This window comes from Neophocaena asiaeorientalis, unplaced genomic scaffold (genome assembly GCF_003031525.2).
Source record: "Neophocaena asiaeorientalis asiaeorientalis breed wild unplaced genomic scaffold, Neophocaena_asiaeorientalis_V1.1 scaffold59, whole genome shotgun sequence".
Lineage (NCBI taxonomy): Eukaryota > Metazoa > Chordata > Mammalia > Artiodactyla > Phocoenidae > Neophocaena > Neophocaena asiaeorientalis.
In genome coordinates this window covers 13,056,053-13,078,526 of record NW_020174268.1, presented here as the reverse complement: position 1 = coordinate 13,078,526, position 22,474 = coordinate 13,056,053, and the positions used below count along the sequence as shown (strand labels likewise).

Sequence of the window (22,474 nt, the reverse complement as noted above, 5' to 3'; positions counted from 1 at the left end):
TAATGTTTAAATGTATAATGCTGGACTCAGATCTGTGTCCATAAATAGCATATTTATCAAGTTACCTCCATGATTTAATTCATTGTTTCCCAGCCCTGTCCAATATGATAGCCACTAGTCACATTTGGCTATTGAGCTTGTGTGAATTGAGATGTGTTATAAGGGTTAAATACACATTGGATTTCATGTCCGTATCTGGCTCTGAACCCTCCATCCTATTTTGTTATGGTGCGGGGACAGGGTTAATTTCCTATGCATGTCTCTAACCAAGTCCAGTCAAACTTCATGGCCCATCTTGAATCCTATCCTTTCATTAAGTGTTTACATCTACATTCATCTCTCCTTGTCTTCTTATTTATTTCCCTCCCCCTCTTTTAAAACTCACATAGGTTCTTTTTTTTTTTTAAACATCTTTATTGGAGTATAATTGCTTTACAATGGTGTGTTAGTTTCTGCTTTATAATGAAGTGAATCAGTTATACATATACATATGTTCCCATATCTCTTCCCTCTTGCGTCTCTCTCCCTCCCACCCTCCCTATCCCACCTCTCCAGGCGGTCACAAAACACTGATCTCCCTGTACTATGCGGCTGCTTCCCACTAGCTATCTATTTTACGTTTGGTAGTGTGTATATGTCCATGCCACTCTCTCACTTTGTCACAGCTTACCCTTCCCCCTCCCCATATCCTCAAGTCCATGCTCTAGTAGGTCTGTGTCTTTATTCAGATTGAGCCTGTCTCCTCAATATTGATTAAATAATTTTTTCTAGAAATATAGTTCTATCTAGCAACTATGTTTCCCATTTCAAACATGTAGCAGAATGTTGGCACATAACTGGTTCTTATAAATACATGCTGAATTGAATTTCCAAATATATTTTTGTAATTAAACTCATATTTATATAAACTATGACATATAGTTTTCAAAACACTTTTACATATAGAGCCCTATTTGATCCTCCTACTAGCTTTATTAGATAGGCAAGGCAGTTATTACCCTCATTCTTAGATGATCAAATAGGGGTTTAAAAGGACAACAATATAAAACTGAAGGTTCTTTGAGATACATTTTGTTTTCTGTACAATGAGCTTTCTCCTTTTTGGGGTGAAAAAGTTTTGACAGTTCTGTATCATGGAAGAGTATGGCATAGTCTTTTCCAAGCTTGTCTGCAGTTGTTTTGAATCTCTGCATTTGTAACCAGAATTCTTGGGATCTTGATGACTGGGCTGTAGGTCTACACCAGTACTTTTCGGGCAGGTTGGTGTGAAAACTCCTTGTAGGCATATACCAACCACCGATTGTTCTTTGGTGTATGGTTTTCAAAGAAATTTTTATCCCTTTTGTCAGGTCCAACTGATGAGTAGTGCATGTCTCTAGTGCTCTGTTCAGAAAATTCTGAGGCACTGTTTAAACAAGGAAGTGTTTGTTTCAGTAAAAGTATGGTAGTGAAGAAAGGGGTATTTGTGCCCTATATTTATCATTTTAATAATAGTAGGTTAGTTTTTATTTCAAGTCAATACCTTTTTGATATACATTCTTAATACACCTAAGTAAATGTCCTTCCTTTTTTTTTTTTTTTAAGTCTGAGCAGAAAGGTAAGAAAAATGCCACTGCTGGATGTCATGATCTTTTTCTAATCTGAAAGGATCATACCTGTCTCTTGATTAATTTACTCTCCATCCCCAACTTTTTCACAAGTAGCTATGTACAACTAAGCCTCAACTAAGTTTTATAGTCTCCTCAAAGATTTTGTATCTTACTTCCGGTTAAACTATTTAAAAAGTTTCATTCAGAACTTAGCATGTTAACCTACACAGGAAGTTAAATCATAATATAAAATGATATCTTTATTAAGTATAATCTCATTGGATTTTTAATGTATGGAAAAATAGAGGTAAACACAGGCTGTATAGCCTGAAATACAGTAAAGAGTCATATATCCATATTTTATATATAATTAAGTTATTCATTCTTAAATGTAACAAATGTTTATTGACTGCTGGCAGTGTGTTAGGCACTTTGCTAATTGCTAGGAATGTAACAGTGAAAAAGATGTATAAGAATCCTGTACTCATAGAGCCTGGGTGTTGGTGGAAAAATTAGTAAATGGTTTAGAGTCTGTCTTTCCTTTATTTGGTCAACTTTTGTCATTTTTTGTTATTTGAAAGAAGTTTAAAAAAAAACTCATTGGTAAATGACAATGAGCCACATTTTTTATAAAGATTTTTCCCATATCACACTTCACTTGACGTTATTAGGACCCAGGCTCAGACATTATTTTCTTAGTTTTTTTTTAATTAATGATGAAATAACAGTCAAATGTTTACAGTTCACAACTTAAAAGTATTAAAGATGTACACTGAAAAGTGATTTCAAACAGTTAATTCTTGGAGCTCCTAATTAATCTTTCCTTCTATAGATATTGGTCCTGGTTTTTTCTTTATCTGTAAAAATCTGAAGACTATAGAATTAAAGAGTTTAGAAGTATGTGGAATTCACTAGAAGACCCTTAGAAGAGATGCTTCTTTTGATTTGAACAAATTGACATTTTTTTTTTTGCAGAGTCTTTGTATATCTATAATTTGCAATTATAATTTATTTCTAAATGAAATTCAAATTCTTCATCTTTCAGATTTTGACAGAGCAAGTATGTACTCAAGTTGTACACAAACCACATCCAGAGCCAGATTCTACAGTGAAAATTCAGAATCCAAGTGAGCAAACCAGCAGTTCTTTATTGTAATGCAGTAGTAACATGTAACATGGTAACATGTGAAAATAAATCAAAACTAAATCAGAACTTTTGCTAACCACCTCAGTTGGTATGGCGTTCACATAGTTTCATTTATGACACTTACAACTCACCTACCATTGTGCTAAGCATTTAGTAGAAAATCAGTAAATAGTTTTTGAGCAGAAGATATGATGTAGTTATAAATCTTTACTATAACTTTTTTGTTCATTTGCAGTGATTCTTAAGGTGGTGGCAACTTTGTTAAAAAACTCTACACCAAGTGCAGAACTGATGGAAGTTCGTCGTTTGTTTTTATCTGATATGATAAAACTTTTCAGTAACAGCCGGGAGAATAGAAGGTGAGCAGTTTGAATACTATAACAAAACTTTATTTCCTAACTAATCTTATTTTCTCTTCTTTATTTTCAGTCTCTTTCAAAGAAAAAATTTTCAAATCTTTCCTATTTTGCTAAATACTTTCAATCATTAGAAAAGGCATTTGTTTCTTTTATATAATCTGCATACTTTTATTTATTTTTATATGATTTTATTTAACTTTATGGTTATTATATTTTAACTGTATATATAAACATAAATATCCAAAAATCCTTATTTAAAATATACCATCCCTTTTCCTGATAACTGTCTACTACCAACAGTAGTTTAAATGTAATGATGTTGGATTTGCTGAGATCATCTATGCTTTTCTCAGCTTGGTCTGATAACTGATTATTGTCATGCATTCTAAAGCTGGTTAGCTAGGACATGGGGTACAGTATGAAGCCGTGGTTGCTGCATGAGTCTTAAATTTAACAACTACTGATTGAATGTCTGCCATGTATAAAGCACTGTGCTGCACAGATTGTCTTGGTGTACAGTCTTAGTGCAATTCAGTTGGAAAGATAACAGTGAAGTGATGATTAATTTCTAATATGTTAAGTGCCTTGTGAGTGCTACATGTGAGGAGGGAGTAGCGAAACAATAGCTAAATCTCACTAGGAGAGTTGGGAGAGCAATTTTAAATGATGATATGGATTTTTCCAAGTAGAAGAATGGGAAAAGTCATTCCAGGTTAAATATTAAATATGCAGAATGACTGTATACGTTGCTTTATCTAAGTCAGATCATATTTTCACTATTCATCTCAACTTCAAAATAGTAAATTCTAATATAATTTAGGAATTTTTAATGATTTTTCCCCCCACTAGATGCTTATTGCAGTGTTCAGTGTGGCAGGATTGGATGTTTTCTCTTGGCTATATCAATCCTAAAAATTCTGAGGAACAGAAGATTACGGAGATGGTCTACAATATCTTCCGGATTCTTTTGTATCATGCAATCAAATATGAATGGGGAGGCTGGAGAGTTTGGGTGGATACTCTCTCAATAGCCCATTCCAAGGTAACAAGGGATTTAACATTTTACATCATCAGGATTTCAGCTGTGGATTAAATGCCTGTAGACACTCATCTGGTGCCATCTTGTGGGCATCTTGCATTATGGCTGATTCCTTTATGCCAATTTTCTTTCTTTTCCGTTCTTGTTTTTCTCTCTCGGTTCATACACTTTTAAAGCTTGAAGTATTTTAGGGACCCTATAATTGAAACTTCAGGTTTATAAATTAGGAAGTTTTCACTCTCGAGGCACCCTCCACATACGTTTTCTAGCAGTTCTGAGAGCTGGCGTCTGAGCCTTTTAACCCAGACATCCCTACTGGTTCTTACTCATGAATCGGAGTCTTATATATACTTTTAAAGCCTTTTTAAAGTAATCAGAACTTGTTTTTATTTCCAAATGAATAATAAATACATTTAAAGTATTTAAGTTTAGTGTTGTTTTTAATTGCATTATCTTTAATGATAAGAATCTATATGTTTGTTTATATTTTAAATATGGTCTGGTTTTTGGTAAAAGGAAGTAGTCAATTAAAATTTAGAGTATATACACCTTAGATTCTGGAAATTCAGAGTTAATATATCTCATCTTGTGGTGTCATAGGAAAAGGATGTGTGTCAGAAGTTGTTGGCTTTTGATTCAGTCTATGCCACAATTCAGTTTCGTGGCATTAGGAAACTCATTTAATCCTTTTGTGCAGAAAAATGTTTTGAAAGATGCAGATAGTAAATATTTTAGACTTTGTGGGCTGTATAGCCTCTGACGCAACTACTCAACTCTGTCATGCAGTATGAAAATAGCCATGGACAATATGTAAAGAATGAACATGGCTGTGTTCTAATAAAATTTTATTTACCAAAACAGGTGATAAGCAGATTTGACCCATGAACCATAGTTTACCAACCCTGCTTTTGGGACTTGATTTCCTTTTCTGTAAAATAAGGGGGTTTTATATTAAGATAATCTTCAGAGAAAGGTCCCTCAACCTAAAATTCTGTCATAGTATCATTTAAATATCAATATCATATGTGTCTATAGGAAGGATTTTGAACTTTTAAAAATTTTAAAGACCTTTTATTTCTGTTACAAGTTTACATTTTATAATATATTGGCACCTCACTTTTTTTGTTGTTGTGGTGGTACGCGGGCCTCTCACTGTTGTGGCCTCTCCCGTGGCGGGGCACAGGCTCCGGACGCGCAGGCTCCCCGGCCATGGCTCACGGGCCTAGCTGCTCTGCGGCATGTGGGATCTTCCCGGTCCGGGGCACGAACCCGTGTCCCCTGCCTCAGCAGGCAGGCTTTCAACCACTGCGCCACCAGGGAAGCCCTGGCACCTCACTTTTATCATTGCACTAATAAGTTTGAAAATAGTATTTTATAGAGAAACTCATTGCAAATCTTTGTGCAATAAATATATATTGATTATTCCTAACTATATACTGATTATTCCTAAACAAGCCTATATAAAAGTAACAAACTAAAGTAGCCTATATAAAGATAAAATTGTAAAGTTTTAACATTTTATAACTATGTATTTATAGGTATGTGTTGTCTTTTTTTACCTCACTTGTTGCAATAGTCACGCATATGAGTCATAGAAAAATGATGAGTAATAGTACTTTGGATATTGTATATTATTAGCCAGTTCTCTGTTTTAGCTCAAATAACCCGAATATGTCAGAGTTCAGCTGGCATATTAGCTAGGGTAACATTGAAATACTTCACCTAAAAGAAAATACCATTTTATTTAAAAAACTTTAATAATGCTAGTTTACCTGTGTTTTTGGACAAGTCATATAATAAGTCATATATGACTATTTTGATGCTATTCCAGTTACTTGATGAAGCTAAGCATTTGTTTTAGGATTAATATGCACTGTGTTTGAAATCTAAAATTATTTGCACCATTTTTGCTATTATTATCATAATTTTATTTATGTCATTTTTTTCTTCTTAATATATACAAAATGCCTTAATGTTTTCTTTATCCATTCCTAAGGTCACTTATGAAGCACATAAGGAATACCTAGCTAAAATGTATGAAGAATATCAGAGACAAGAGGAGGAAAACATTAAAAAGGGAAAGAAAGGGAATGTGAGCACCATCTCTGGTCTCTCATCGCAGACAACAGGAGCAAAAGGTGGAATGGAAATTCGAGAGATAGAAGACCTTTCACAAAGCCAGAGCCCAGAAAGTGAGACAGATTACCCTGTCAGCACAGACAATAGAGACTTACTCATGTCAACAAAAGTGTCAGATGATATTCTTGGAAATTCAGATAGACCGGGAAGTGCTGTACACGTGGAAGTGCACGATCTTTTAGTTGATATAAAAGCAGAGAAAGTGGAAGCAACAGAAGTGAAGCTTGATGATATGGATTTATCACCAGAAACTTCAGTAGGTGCAGAGAATGGTGCTCTTGTGGAGGTTGGATCTTTGTTGGGTAATGTATACAGTGCTGCTGTCGAGAAACTCCAGAACAATGTACATGGAAGTGTTGGTATCATTAAAAAAAATGAGGAAAAGGATAACGGTCCATTGATAACATTAGCAGATGAGAAGGATGAACTTCCCAACAGTAGCACATCATTTCTCTTTGATAAAATACCCAAACAGGAGGAGAAACTCCTTCCTGAACTTTCTAGCAATCACATTATTCCGAATATTCAGGACACACAAGTACATCTTGGTGTTGGTGATGATCTTGGATTGCTTGCTCACATGACCGGTAGTGTAGACTTAACTTGTACATCAAGCATAATAGAAGAAAAAGAGTTCAAAATCCATACAACTTCAGACGGAATGAGCAGTATTTCTGAAAGAGACTTAGCATCATCATCTAAAGGGTTAGAGTATGCTGAAATGACTGCTACGACTCTGGAAACTGAATCTTCTGGTAGCAGAATTGTACCAAATATTGATGCAGGAAGTGTAATTTCAGACACTGAGAGATCTGATGATGGCAAAGAATCAGGAAAGGAAATCCGTAAAATCCAGACCACTGCTACAACGCAAGTAAGTCATCCTACATGTGTTCTGAAGATGCATTGAATAGATACAGAGTTGTTAGCACCAAAGCAGAGTAATTTCTTACCAGTCACACCATGTTTATATTTAATTATGATAGCATAATAATTTATGGAATTGAGTAGTATGGTTCTATATATAAAAGAAATTTAAAATACCTGAATCATATATCCAACTCTGCCACATTCTGTCTGTGTAACTTTGCTCAACCTCTCTGGGCCTGAATTTTCTCATACAGTGCAAGAGGTTGTACCAGATTGAAATATGACCTTTAAGGTCTCTACCAGTTTGAACATTTTATGGCTCTGTGACTACATTTACACATTTGTATTCGAGATCTTCATTCTGAATACTTGATTAATTTTAACCTTTTGAGCTTCAGGCCCAACCCTGTTCTGTGGATTATAGAAAAGAGGACTTGGAGCCCAGATTGAACTGATAAATGAAATGAAGGGGAAGGGAAAAGGGAACTGTTATTTATCAAGTGCCTACTATGTTCCAGGCACTGTGCTATATGTTATCAGATTTAATACTCACAACAACCCTGTGAGGTAGGTAATATGGCTGAGAAAATTTGGAATTATTAACAGTGAGAATTTTCTTTATAGCCACATGGATAGGGATTCGTATGAGAAAATTAGAGATTCTCAGGCTTGGTGGTGAGGAAATGTTAGTGCTGCAGTTTGGGCCTCACCATACTAAAGCTAAAAACAGATGATGTTTTCTGATATGAATTTTAATTGTTGAGCACTGAGTTTATACTTATTTTCTAGACTAGATAATACCTTATGGTTAAGAACTGAAGAAAACTTTTACCCTTTATGACTTGTTTTTTGTTGTTGTTGCCTCGGTTTCTCCATTCACCTTTTTTTTTTTTTTTTTTTTTTTTTCCGGGGCACAAACCCGCGTCCCCTGCATCGGCAGGCGGACTCTCAACCACTGCGCCACCAGGGAAGCCCTCCATTCACCTTTTAATGTCATCAAAGAATCATTTAACATGTGTCCATTAGAGTTAGGTTACAGAGAGTAAACCATACCTCACTAGTGTCTTTGTACTCAGAATCTTTGAAAATATATTCTGTGTGTGGAAAAGATATATATTTTTTTCTCTACTAAATACTGCCATTTCCATTTTTGTGGCAGTTGTGTTACAGTGATAATTGGCGGGGGATGGAAATACTGAATTAAGTCCAGGTTTAAAATAAAGGAAAGCATGGTGCATTGTTTACTGAGCATAATAATCTCTAGGCTTGCCTGGTTTTCACTCAAAGTTCACAGGCATTTATCTGGTTTTCTAACATAGAAAAGGCATTTATTTTTCTAAATCGAAGTATTTTGAGTGAAATAGACTTTGAAGTTAACTTGCATCTGTACAAGTAATATTTCTTTTAATCTTGTGTTTCTAATTACAATTAGTTGATGACATATACCCAGTATTCTTCACTTTGAGTATAGGCTCACTTTTATAAGGAAGAAATGTGGTCTAATGTAAAGACTCATAAAGAGGGCTAGAGAGGATCTGGTTTTCAATGTGAACTTTGGTGTTAAACTTAAGTATTAGGTTACCTTGCCTAGTTTCTGAGGCAGCAAAATAAAAATAATAATAATAGCCTTTTCTTCTCAAAAAGGTTCCTGTGCAGGGAATCACCAGGTGAATAATAAATGTAAAATATACTAACCTACTAAAGTCATATGCAAAAGCTTTACTCACTTAACTGTACTTACTATTTTCATTTTGAAATCAGGTGTTTCTTTTTCACTCTACAAACGTTCCCCTTTTCTGTCTCCAGGCTGTTCAGGGTCGGTCTATCACACAACAAGACAGAGATCTCCGAGTTGATTTAGGATTTCGAGGAATGCCAATGACTGAGGAACAGCGGCGCCAGTTCAGCCCAGGTCCACGAACTACAATGTTTCGTATTCCTGAGTTTAAATGGTCTCCAATGCACCAGCGACTTCTCACCGATTTGCTATTTGCATTAGAAACAGATGTACATGTTTGGAGGAGGTAGAAATACTTCTTTTCTATAAATAAGACTAATTTCAGTTGAAAAATGAGTATCTTAAAATTGGTGGCATCGACTGATTAATAGCGAATTATATCATTAAAAATCTCACAAATTAAATTTATTAAAAATAATCAAATATTGAACATTTTTATATAAACATAAATATTTTCATAATGATTATAAGTCCTGGGGTGTGTCAAATTAAAGGCTAACCAAGAATTTAGGCTTAAGACAGTTAATTAGCCAATTTTTGAAATCTGGCATTGCCAGGTTATTATAAAAAAGAGTTTTAACCAAGAAAAGGTTCAGTACTGGTTCAAATAAATTTCTACATTTCTATCTTTCCCTGTTAAAATTAATACCACATACTACATTTATTCTTGGTGATAAGATTTAACACATAGTGCTAAAATAAAATTTAAAATCAGCTTAGACATCTATTTTTAGAGCTTATACCATTTACATGGTAAGTGGATATCATTTCAAATATAATCATTTAAGGAAAACAGTGAAGAAAACAGTTCAATTGTTTTATTTTTTCAGTTCAAATAAATTGAATAAGTTTCAAGAAAGAAAACAAAGTCTGCATAAATTTTAAAATTACCTTGCCTCAATTTCAATTTAATTTTCTAATAGCAAATATGCAACAAATTAATCAATTATGAGAGTGTCATGTGTTCATGCAGATAAATTAGGTAGTTGATGTCTGTCAGTAACAGTACCCCACCATCAGTGACTTGAACAATCAGTGGCACAATGGACTATGAGTGAGTTTCTTAACAGTGGACTTAAGTGAGTTTCTCTGCTTCTCCTAGTTATCCTTCTGAGATTCAAGGTGGCTGCTTCAGCTCCCAGAATCAAGTCAACATAGGAAACTTACCCCAACTAGAGGGCAGGACTCTTCTTCCTCTTTCACCCCCTTCTTCCTTCCTCCTCTTCCTTGTCTCTCTCTCTCCCTCCTCCTCTCTCTCCTCTTTCTTCTTCTCCTCTTCCTCTTATTCTCTTCTTCTTCTCTTTTTTCTAACAGAAGCCCCTCAAGAAATTTCCTTCTTATGTCTCATGTGTCAGTAGGATCATATGCTATTCTCTGAGTCACCAGCAAAAGGGAATGGGATTATAATGATTGGCCTCCATGGAGCAATACTGGTTACTAACCTAGTAGCTGTGGTGAAGCCAGTCTTTCCTGTACCAGATGTAGCTCAATAATAGAACAAAATCTAGATTGTGTTAGCAGGGAATAAGGAATAACCACCATGCAAGCAATCAGTGTCTGCCATAGAAAGTTTTTAGTTCTGATTTTATTTGGTCAGTTTGTCCTTAGTCTACTTATGTGATAGAAACAATGGTCTTTCCATTGCTAATGTTATATGCTAAGTTACCTAGGGATGGTAAATAAGGAGACTGGAATACCATGAAATATGTTACTACTAACATGAGTATCAGTGTATGGAGAGATACAGTGTAATTTACTAATTGCCATGTTAGTATCCCCCAAATGAATGATACTCAACTATCCGTCCCTTTATACTGTGTGTGTCTTTCTGTGTTTTCTTTCATGGACTCTCATAAAATTTCCCAGACAGAATTTTACATAATTAAAAAAAATGTAAAAGATAGTACTTTAATTTTTAGGACAAGCGAAAACATCCTGAGATCTAAGATATATTAGATGATATTTTGCAGTTCTTAAAAGGTGAGAATCATTGACTTAAATTTGATCATGGAGTAATCTCTTTTTTTTCTGTTAGAGAATAGTTCATATTCTTGACAGATACCAAACTAAAGCAGTGTATTTCTCTGAGAATCTATAGCGAATGTTTTGTATGGCAGAGCTGCACTGCTGACCTTTGAGGTCTTTTTTCCTTGTTTTATTCAGTAAGTACTTGAATTTTACTGACTCATTTATACTCCACTATCGTATCACTTCTGTGGCTAGCAGTATACATTTTCAGTACAGCTGGTCAAAGCCGGAGCTGCAGTCTGGTGATACAACAAATTGTCAGCTAACTATTCACTTGTTCTGCCTTTCAATACCAAACAACCAGCTTTGGCAAAAATAAATTTTTTTAGCCAAATTCATTGACCTAGTCATGTGTCTTTGAATCAAGTTAATGCACTGTATTTTAAAAGCAGAAACAAAATAATAAATTATTATACTTGGACACACACAAAAAATCCATGCTGAAATGAATGCTAAGTTTTTGGTACTATGACATCTGAATTGTAAGTTATTTTCTTTTCTAATAACTCCATTTTAAATTTGTCTAGCTCTTATTTTTCACTTTAAAAATGGCATTATAAATAAAATCTAAACTTCTTATTCTTAAGCCAAAGAAATGTTCATTTCTGCTTTGTTTTTCTGCCATTTTAGCCATTCCACAAAGTCTGTAATGGATTTTGTCAATAGCAATGAAAATATTATTTTTGTACATAACACAATTCACCTCATTTCCCAAATGGTAGACAACATCATCATTGCTTGTGGAGGAATTTTACCTTTGCTCTCGGCTGCAACATCACCAACTGTAAGTACTTTGCCTCCATCTAGTGGTTATGTTTTATAATTACATTACTAGAGTGTGTCAGTGGTGTTCTATACTATAAACAAGGAAACTTTTTAACCATGTAATTTAAAATTATATATATTTATATTTTCACCTCTTTTAATTGTCAGTCTTGGGTTCCAGCTGTGTGCATTTATGAACATATTCCTCTGGTAATTCTGATGAACATGCCTTAGGAAGAGCAATAGCTATGAATGATTTAGCTTTATTTCCTATATATTGTTTCTCTCTCCAAATCTACATTATAATAAACTGTTAAAATCTTTGTTCTGTAAATCTTGAAGTTCTAAATACAAGTACATGTTTATTGTATGATAATTAGAGTCGAATCTAAATTTAGAAAAAGTCATCTTTAGACATTCAGTCTCATGACTTGCTTGAAATATTTTTAAACTTAATATTATTTTAAATGATATATAGGCGTATTATACTTCTGATCTCTGAGATTTAATCTTGAAGCCAGTAATTTGCTTCAAAAAGAGAATCGAATGATTGAATTCTTAGAGTGTTTCTTATTTAAAACGTAGGTACCTCAGATAGAAAAAGTATAAATGACATTTTTTTCTCTACCTGAAAAATTTCATAATCCTTAAAAACCTCAAAAAACTTTATCTTAGCCATATGGCATCTTTTAGAATTTTCATGTGACATGATTTACTGGTTCAACATTTATTTTTTTTAAATATAGACTTTCTCCAATAAAACCTTGAAATGTATTAATATAAGTTTGAAATAATGTTACTTATATCATTTAAAATATAATAGATAAATAACTATATTTTAGCTGTCTTTTAAAAAATATCTCTGATTCATATTTTAAAAAAAAACAGACTCTATAGCTAATTGCTCAGATGGGAAAGAATATAGAATTCTGCTTCTCATATTGTGTTCTTGCTACCACATTGGAAGCTCATCCATTAGCCCCAAATATATCCTTTTTCCAGAGAGAAACTTGCTGTTTTATTAAGATGTGTTTTACTTGATGAGGCAGTGTTTCCAAATTGATCTCTAGCTTTATTTCATCATTAACAAGTTTTCTCTACATGACTCTTTTTCTCACTGTCCCTTTGCCACCACCCCTAGAGCAGCACTGAAATTTAAGTATTGGCAGCAAAAAGAATGTATCCTCAGCACACCTCCCCCTCACAGGCACATATACTTCTATTTCATCCATGAATTTATTCGGGTCTCCAAAGGCAAGAAGGCTAGTTCAGCAGGGAGTGCAGCAGAACAGGTCCTAATTAGGGCCTTCATGAAATTAGCAGCTGACCAAGGAAATTGAATCAGGAAGAAAAATAGTTGGTGTGTGAAGAGTGCAGGTATCCTGTGAGATTAACATACCATCCCTTCTCTTTAATCTCTGATTTCCTCTATGATTTATACCAAATTCTGATAAATTGAGAGTTATATGTGATGTTAAAAATACATTCTAATATTGAGGCAGGAAGAGGATTTGTTTTGTTTTTTCCCTCTTCTATGCATTAAAGAGTGACTTAATGATTCATCCTGGCATTTTTCTTCATCCTATAAATTTTTTTATGTCTTATAAATTAACATTTGTTGTCAGGAAATTTTAAAATGTTATACTGAAATTTACTTTAAAATATAATATTGTTTTAAAATTTTCTGTAGAACAAAAATGACCTTTATAAAAAAATTAGCAGTAGACATAAAAATTTGTATAGATTTGAAATATTCACATTACTAGTCTTCCAAATTTTAAAACTAGATCTCTATCAAAATAGAGAAAATAATTAATGAAGTTTCAATAAACAATATGATTTAAATAATATGTCACTACCCCAATTTGCTTTTGTGACCATATGTGCGTGGGTTTATCTCTGGGCTTTCTATCCTGTTCCATTGATTTATATTTCTGTTTTTGTGCCACTACCATACTGTCTTGATTACTGTAGCTTTGTAGTATAGTCTGAAGTCAGGGAGCCTGATTCCTCCAGCTCCGTTTTTCATTCTCAAGATTGCTTTGGTTATTCGGTGTCTTTTGTGTTTCCATGGAAATTGTGAAATTTTTTGTTCTAGTTCTGTGAAAAATTGCAGTGGTAGTTTGATAGGGATTGCATTGAATCTGTAGATTGCTTTGGGTAGTAGAGTCATTTTCACGATGTTGATTCTTCCAATCCAAGAACATGGTATATCTCTCCATCTATTTGTATCATCTTTAATTTCTTTCATCAGTGTCTTATAATTTTCTGCATACAGGTCTTTTGTCTCCTTAGGTAGGTTTATTCCTAGAGATATATATATATATTTTTTGGTATGTGGGACTCTCACTGTTGTGGCCTCTTCTGTTGCAGAGCACAGGCTCCGGACGCGCCCGCTCAGCGGGCATGGCTCACGGGCCCACCTGCTCCACGGCATGTGGGATCTTCCCGGACCGGGGCACGAACCCATTTCCCCTGCATTGGCAGGCGGACTCTCAACCACTGTGCCACCAGGGAAGCCCTATTTCTAGATATTTTATTCTTTTCTTTGCAATGGTAAATGGGAGTGTTTTCTGATTTCACTTTCAGATTTTTCATCATTAGTGTATAGGAATGCCAGAGATTTCTGTGCATTCATTTTGTATCCTGCTACTTTACCAAATTCATTGATTAGCTCTAGTAGTTTTCTGGTAGCATCATTAGGATTCTCTATGTATGGTGTCATGTTATATGCAGTGACAGCTTTACTTCTTCTTTTCTGATATGGATTCCTTTTATTTCCTTTTCTTCTCTGATTGCTGTGGCTAAAACTTCCAAAACTATGTTGAATAAGAGTGGTGAGAGTGGGCAACCTTGTCTTGTTCCTGATCTTAGTGGAAATGGTTTCAGTTTTTCACCATTGAGGACGATGTTGGCTGTGGGTTTGTCATATATGGCCTTTATTATGTTGAGGAAAGTTCCCTCTATGCCTACTTTCTGCAGGGTTTTTATCATAAATGGGTGTTGAATTTTGTCGAAAGCTTTCTCTGCATCTATTGAGATGATCATATGGTTTTTCTCCTTCAATTTGTTAATATGGTGTATCACGTTGATTGATTTGCGTATATTGAAGAATCCTTGCATTCCTGGAATAAACCCCACTTGATCATGGTGTATGATCCTTTTAATGTGCTGTTGGATTCTGTTTGCTAGTATTTTGTTGAGGATTTTTGCATCTATGTTCATCAGTGATATTGGCCTGTAGTTTTCTCTCTTTGTGACATCCTTGTCTGGTTTTGGTATCAGGGTGATAGTGGCCTCGTAGAATGAGTTTGGGAGTGTTCCTCCCTCTGCTATATTTTGGAAGAGTTTGTGAAGGATAGGTGTTACCTCTTCTCTAAATGTTTGATAGACTTCGCCTCTGAAGCCATCTGGTCCTGGGCTTTTGTTTTTCGGAAGATTCTGAATCACAGTTTCAATTTCAGTGCTTGTGATTACTCTGTTCATATGTTCTATTTCTTCCTGATTCAGTCTTGGCAGGTTGTGCATTTCTAAGAATTTGTCCATTTCTTCCAGGTTGTCCATTTTATTGGCATAGAGTTGCTTGTAGTAATCTCCCATGTTCTTATGTATTCCTGTAATGTCAGTTGTTACTTCTCCTTTTTCATTTCTAATTCTATTGATTTGAGTCTTCTCCCTTTTTTTCTTGATGAGTCTGGCTAATGGTTTATCAATTTTGTTTATCTTCTCAGAGAACCAGCTTTTTGTTTTATTGATCTTTGCTATCGTTTCCTTCATTTCTTTTTCATTTATTTCTGATCTGATTTTTATGATTTCTTTCCTTCTGCTAACTTTGGGGTTTTTTGGTTCTTCTTTCTCTAATTGCTTTAGGTGCAAGGTTAGGTTGTTTATTCGAGATGTTTCCTGTTTCTTAAGGTGGGCTTGTATTGCTATAAACTTCCCCCTTAGAACTGCTTTTGCTGCATCCCATAGGTTTTGGGTCGTCGTGTCTCCATTGTCGTTTGCTTTTAGGTATTTTTGGATTTCCTCTTTGATTTCTTCTCTGATCACTTCGTTACTAAGTAATGTATTGTTTAGCCTCCATGTGTTTGTATTTTTTACAGATCTTTTCCTGTAATTGATATTGTTGTTTGGCATAGGGTGTGCAGCCCTGTAGCTTGCTGGTCGTTGAGTGAAGCTGGTTGCTGGTGTTGAAATGGAGATCTCTGGGAGATTTTTGCCATTTGATATTATGTGGAGCTGGGAGGTCTCATGTGGACCAGTGTGCTGAAGTTGGCTCTCCCACCTCAGAGGCACAGCAGTGATTCCTGGCTGCAGCACCCAAGAGCCTTTCATCCACACGGCTCAGAATAAAAGGGAGAAAAAGTAGAAAAAAAGAGAAAGAAACGAAGGAAGGAAGGAAGAAGAAAGAAAGGAGGGAGGGAGGGAGGCAGGAGGGAAGGAAGGAAAGAAAGAAGATAAAATAAAATAAGATAAAATAAAAATAATTATTAAGAAAAAAATTTGTTTTTAAAAAGATAAAAAAAAAAAAAACAGTTGGATAGAACCCTAGGACAAATGGTGGAAGCAAAGCTATACAGACAGAATCTCACACAGAAGCATACGCATACACACTCACAAAAAGAGGAAAAGGGGAAAAATCATAAATCTTGCTCTCAAAGTCCACCTCCTCAATTTGGGATGATTCGTTGGCTCTTCATGTATTCCACAGATGCAGGTACATCAAGTTGATTGTGGAGCTTTAATCTGCTGCTCCTCAGGCTGCTGGTAGAGATTTCCCTTTCTCTTCTTTGTTGTCACAGCTCTCGGGGCTCAGCTTTGGATTTGGCCCTGCCTCTGTGTGTAGGTCGCCTGAGGGCATCTGTTCTTCACTGAGACAGGACGGGGTTAAAGGAGCAGATGCTTCGGGGACTCTGGCTCATTCAGGCCTGGGGGGAGGGAGGGGCATGGTGTGCGCAGCGGGCGGGCCTGCGGCGGCAGAGTTCGGCGTGACGTTGCACCAGCCTGAGGCGTGCTGTGCGTCCTCCCGGGGAAGTTGTCCCTGGATCCCGGACCCTGGCAGTGGCGGGCTGCACAGTCTCCCTGGAAGCAGGGTGTGGATAGGGACCTGTGCTCGCACACAGGCTTCTTGGTGGTGGCAGCAGCAGCCTTAGCGTCTCATGCCAGTCTCTGGGGTCCGCGCTTTCAGTCGCGGCTCGCGCCCGTCTCTCGAGCTCCTTTAAGCAGCGCTCTTAATCCCCTCTCCTCACGCACCGGGAAACAGAGAGGGAAGAAAAAGTCTCTTGCCTCTTCGGCAGGTCCAGACTTTTCCCCGGACTCCCTCTCGGCTAGCCGTGGTGCACTAACCTCCTGTAGGCTGTGTTCACGCCGCCAACCCCAGTCCTCTCCTGGCGCTCCGACACCGAAGCCCGAGCCTCAGCTCCCAGCTCCGCCCGCCCCGGCAGGTGAGCAGACAAGTCTCGCAGGCTGGTGAGTGCTGGTCGGCACCGATCCTCTGTGTGGGAATCTCTCCACTTTGCCCTCTGCACCCCTATTGCTGCGCTCTCCCCCACGGCTCCAAAGCTTTCCCCCTCCGCCACCCACAGTCTCCACCCGCTAAGGGGCTTCCCAGTGTGTGGAAACCTTTCCTCCTTCAGAGCTCCCTCCTACTGGTGCAGGTCCCGTCCCTATTCTTTTCTCTCTGTTTATTCTTTTGCCCTACCCAGGTACGTGGGGACTTTTTGCCTTTTGGGAGGTCTGAGGTCTTCTGCCAGCGTTCCGTAGGTGTTCTGTAGGAGTTGTTCCACGTGTAGATGTATTTCTGGTGTATCAGTGGGGAGGAAGGTGATCTCCGCGTCTTACTCTTCTGCCATCTTCCTGATCCCCCCTGCTTATTTTTTATTTTATAATGAATATACAGTAAAGATACTGACATTTTGAGGTTCTACTGCTGAAATTATTACCTGTGCAGTTTTGATCTCTGCAGTTTGGAATTTGAAACTATGGTACTTATTTCTTAGACTGTTCTCGACAGACTTTGGAATTCATTCAATTGTAGAAACTTTTCTTCATTGTCTCTGTCTCTGTATTTCTGTTATTTTGGTCCATTAGCTGATTGTACCTATACCTGGTTGTACAACATAGCTAATATTACGTTCTTTGAATAAATTGCTTCCTAATAGCAAGAACCTTTTCTCCGACTTCCTACTGGGAGAAAACATGGTTGGTGTCAACTGTAGAGTAATGTCTTCTATTACTTTATTGTATAATATTCTTGCTAAAAATTGTAATGTAGTAGAGAGGAAGAGTTAGGAAGGAAGAGGTTGAATAAAGAAAGAAATGAGAACTGAAGATATGGAGCTTTTTAACTTAGAGTTAAAAAAAAAAAGTTTATTGGAGTATAGTTGATTAACAATGTCGTGTTACTTTCTTTAACTTAGATTTAAAATATAAAAAGCCAAAAGAGAATTTTGGATGGAATAAGTGAAAAAGGAAACACTGGCAATATACAGATTACCAAAGGGAAACATTGTCATGTAGATGCCTTTAGAATTTCAATCCTTATATGAAGAGAGATAGAAACATTTGAAACTAATGTTTGAGTGATCTATAATTTTGTTTAGGTTTGTGGAGTTCTTCAGAATATTCATACATTATATACAGATATGTATTTATGGAATATATATGAGTAATGATGGTATGCAGTGGTTGACAAATTTATTCTGTTTATGGATCATATAATAAATATTTTCGGGTATGTGGGCTATATGGTATCTAACTATTGAAATTTGCTGTTGTTTGCAAAAGCAGCCATATATCATAACACAGAGGAGTAGGTGTGGGTGTGTTTCAATAAACCTTTATTTATATTTGACTTGTAGGTCCTAGTTTGCTGACCACTGACTTACAGCACCATTTTCACATAAAATACAAATGTCATAGCGTAAAACTTCATTACTTACTCCTGATCATTAAAAATTCAATAGTTAGAGCTTAAGATAAATTCATTTTTCGTATTAAATAAGAGCATGCATTTGACTTGATGAACATTTATTAAAGTTTAATTTTTAACACAATTTCACTGGTAGTTGTGATCATTATGTTTTATTAGAAGATATGTAACTTTTCCCATGCAGCCATACTAAATATTTTTAGCATTTGACACGTCTAATGTTGAAATTGTATTTAATTTTGAGTAGGTAAGTAGAATGCTAAGTATTCGTTATAATTTCTATTAAAAGCTCAACCTAGGAAAATGTCTTTTCCGTTTTTCAGTATAAGTGTGGATCTCAGATAATTTGCTCATTTTCATCGAAAGCAAACTTTTGTTTCCCAGTAATCAGTGAGACTCAAAGACGATTTTTCTTGAAGTTATGATTTAATTGAAGGCATATGGGTTTTAGCATAGGATAAATGTGTATTTTAACCTGGGTTCTACCACTTACTAGAAATGATGTCAACCTTAATTTCTTCATTTTAATGGTGTTAATTTTACTTATCCCACAGAGAGTTTGTGAAAATTAAGTTAGGTAATGTCACTAGATGGAGATGACTCTTACTGAATGTTTCCCTCCTTTACTTCCTTTTGGAACTTTTTATTCAGAATTGTATTATGATGGAATGATCTTCCCATTTATAGAGTAAGCCTGTCACACTCAGAATTCTGAAGTTTAAAATAGGATATTTGAACCAAGTTAGTTACTATGGGTGATCCATTTTGATGGCAAAAAACTAAAATGGTGTAGTCTTGTCTGTTCTCTCCATGGCATTGGCATAGTGGTGGTTTATTTTCTGCCCTGGGACCTTATATGAATACAGTAATCCATACTAAGGATGACATTTGTGTATTGCTGTTGCAGTAGCATCACGTGAGAAAACTTGAGCTGTTTTACCTTACTTGTATGGAAATATTTCAGTGGAAACTTTAAGGAAAAAGAGTATAGATATACAAATATTTGTGTTATAATGCCACCTCAAACTTAATATTCATTGAAGAAGCAGGACTTTATTGGAGTTTCAGTTTTACCTAGATTATTTAAAATCTTATGTAGCATAGAAAATAAATTACATAGTTTCAAGTCTCTAAATTAGACCAATAGTTTTAACTTAAGTAGTCAGGGGAAAGAAATAGAACTCTTCGTATGTAGGTTGACCAGTCTTTGATTTGGGGAAGGAGCATTATTTTTGTTACTGTTGTTGAGGTTTTGAAGTTAATGTTTCTGTGACTAGTCAGTTGCATCCTCTCATTTATTTTCTATACATTGTTCAAGTTGGTCATGAATGAAAGCAAGGACTTGGAGGAAAAAAAGGAGATAAACAAAACATGGATCAACTGCAAACTGCATGATCATTTAATGATTTTAAGTTGACCATTTTGGTCAACCATCCAGAACACTGAATGTTTAGAATTTCATTCAGTGTCACGTATGGTTTCATTTTCTCTGTTGATAGAAAAATAATAGAGACTGATATTTCTGGCTTTCCTAATAGTTTCATAATCCTGAGAAAGAAGAGGAACTTTTTATGTCAAAAAATGATGACAAGGACTTAATTTTAATTTATATTTTCTTACCATTATTAGAAAATGTAGCTAATAGATTTGGGAAAACTACTAATTTTCTTTGTATTTTGTTTATCTCATAACACTGATTATATTTTAGTATTCCCAGGGTGCTTTTATATGTTCTCCTGTACTACTTGAAAATAGTTTATTTTGAAATTTATGCTCACGTATAATGTCAGAAATCAAAGAATAATTGTTGACTTTTATTATGAAACTTAATTCTATCCAAAAATTTTTAATATACTGAATATAATTCTTAATAATACTCTGAAACTTAGTACAAAATCTATGCAATTGTCTTAGTTCACATGCGACCTCATTTAGTGTATCAGTAAGTTCTTTCTAGCAAGGGAAAGTGGTTTTTAAGTTAGAATCACTCAAATATTTTATTATCTTATTAATTACTGGGGATTTTGTTCTGTAGGAAGGGCTCCAAATATTTTAGGAAACAAAATAGCATGATTCCTTAATGAAAATTCTAGAAGGTTGGTACAGTTTATTTTCCTAAGTCATTTCTGCTTAAACTGGTAGCGAGCTAGGGCTTTTACAGAGACATTATGTTAGTTTAGTTATTAAAATGTTTCCTTGGTCATCTTCTAGGAAAAGATAACTTATTTTGTAAAATAGAGTATGCATCATTTCTAATATATGAACTATATTTACATACATATTATTTGGACAGTTACTCTAATAAAAAAAATAAACAGAAGTCTATTTGATATTTAATCTTAATCATGTAATTTATAAAATGAATATCTCTTCTGAGAATTTTTGCTGTTAATAAAATAATCAAATATAATTTTAATATATTATTTTGTGTTTCAATTTTACATTGTATTTTCATTTAATTTTAATAATTTGCTTTTCTTGTACTTTTTTGGTCTGTTGTCTGTTTTGTCTAATGCATGTCCAGGGTTCTAAGGTTAGTATTACTTCAGTAATTTTCAGGTTTTCAGTTTTAAATTTTATTTTTGCTTATTTATGAAATTTTTGACTTGGTTATATTTTGAGTTTCCATACCATCTAACATTAGGCATATCTTTGGTATATTTAAAAGATTCATTAGAAGGATTATTCTCTCAGTGTACTGATGAACTACTATTTTATTATTCACACTAACCTTTAGACTAACCTATCAGAATATAATGAATACAATAATATTTCAGTCATATGTACAATCAGATTTTAACTGGTTCCAAAGAAAGGAAATTGGTTGGAATATATGTTAAGATTTAATAATAATCATATGTGGGTGATCTTTATTTTTAAACCTATCCCATGATGTTTATATAACATTTCATCATATTTATAAATTACTATTATATAGAATTACTAAGAACTCCCTTTTAGGTTATTGGTTAAGAATGCTTTTTCGTTTAAAATTTTATTTTGTTTAGTCAAAAATAACAGTGGCAAGTTTCATGGATGATTAATACTGTTTATAATTTCTGTTTATAATTTACTCATTTAAAAATGAAAACATTTTGAAGCTTAAGCCTTGTACACCGCAAAATACTTCAAAATAAGATCATTAACTAATAAAATGAGTTAGAGTTCCCGTAATTTTAGTAATTCAAAATGATGAATTTCTTTGAGAATACACCTATAGATATCCTAAAATTCTAATATTTTGAAAAGTTTTCAGAATGCTTAATGGACCTAAGCAATGGTCAGATCTTCCATTCCATTATAAAACACTTATATTGATAACTGATCTTTTAAAAGGAGGTTTTATATAAAATTAATTTTTAAACTTTTATTATAAACAATTGTGTTGTGGTCACTGATTTTTAATTCATGCTATGAAATGATGCTGTATATCAGTGAAGTGCTAGCAAATGAGGAATCTTTATTTAAAAATTCCAAGTAATGAATTAATTATTTCTTTAGGTCATGGATACCAAATTGGCATAATGTTGTAAATCAACAATTGAAAAATTTTTTTTTGTCTATTTACAAGCTCCTCTTAGAATGATTTTAGCTCTATTTTGATGTTAAATAGAAGGGAGAAAGGTTGTTACATTTTATACTCCATTTATAATCGTTTAGTTATAAAAGTGCTTGCAGTAGCCAGCTGTCTCTTTTCTTACCCATGTTGTACACAAGAAGTGTTTAAGAGGTCGTTTTTTAATCAGTGTTTCCTGCTGACATTTCCATGTTAATGTGAGTAGGGATATGTCTAGGTAGAATGATGGGTATAAATAATGTCAAATGGAGCATTAAATAGGAGCAGATACCTATGTATATGCCTACCTTGT

The 22,474-nt window shown here is 34.8% G+C and overlaps 1 protein-coding gene across 2 annotated transcripts in view; it reads left to right on the top strand.

The window, feature by feature from the left end:
- NBEA (neurobeachin) overlaps positions 1 to 22,474 on the top strand; it is a 609,882-nt gene that overhangs the window by 175,452 nt on the left and 411,956 nt on the right. The window contains exons 19-25 of one of the 2 annotated variants that reach the window (XM_024755508.1): positions 2,635 to 2,716; positions 2,972 to 3,095; positions 3,945 to 4,137; positions 6,131 to 7,147; positions 8,950 to 9,167; positions 11,540 to 11,693; positions 21,130 to 21,138. In XM_024755508.1, coding sequence (XP_024611276.1) covers positions 2,635 to 2,716; positions 2,972 to 3,095; positions 3,945 to 4,137; positions 6,131 to 7,147; positions 8,950 to 9,167; positions 11,540 to 11,693; positions 21,130 to 21,138 — 1,797 coding nt within the window. The remainder of the gene's footprint in view (positions 1 to 2,634; positions 2,717 to 2,971; positions 3,096 to 3,944; positions 4,138 to 6,130; positions 7,148 to 8,949; positions 9,168 to 11,539; positions 11,694 to 21,129; positions 21,139 to 22,474) is intronic. The other variant, XM_024755505.1, reaches the window with a different exon arrangement.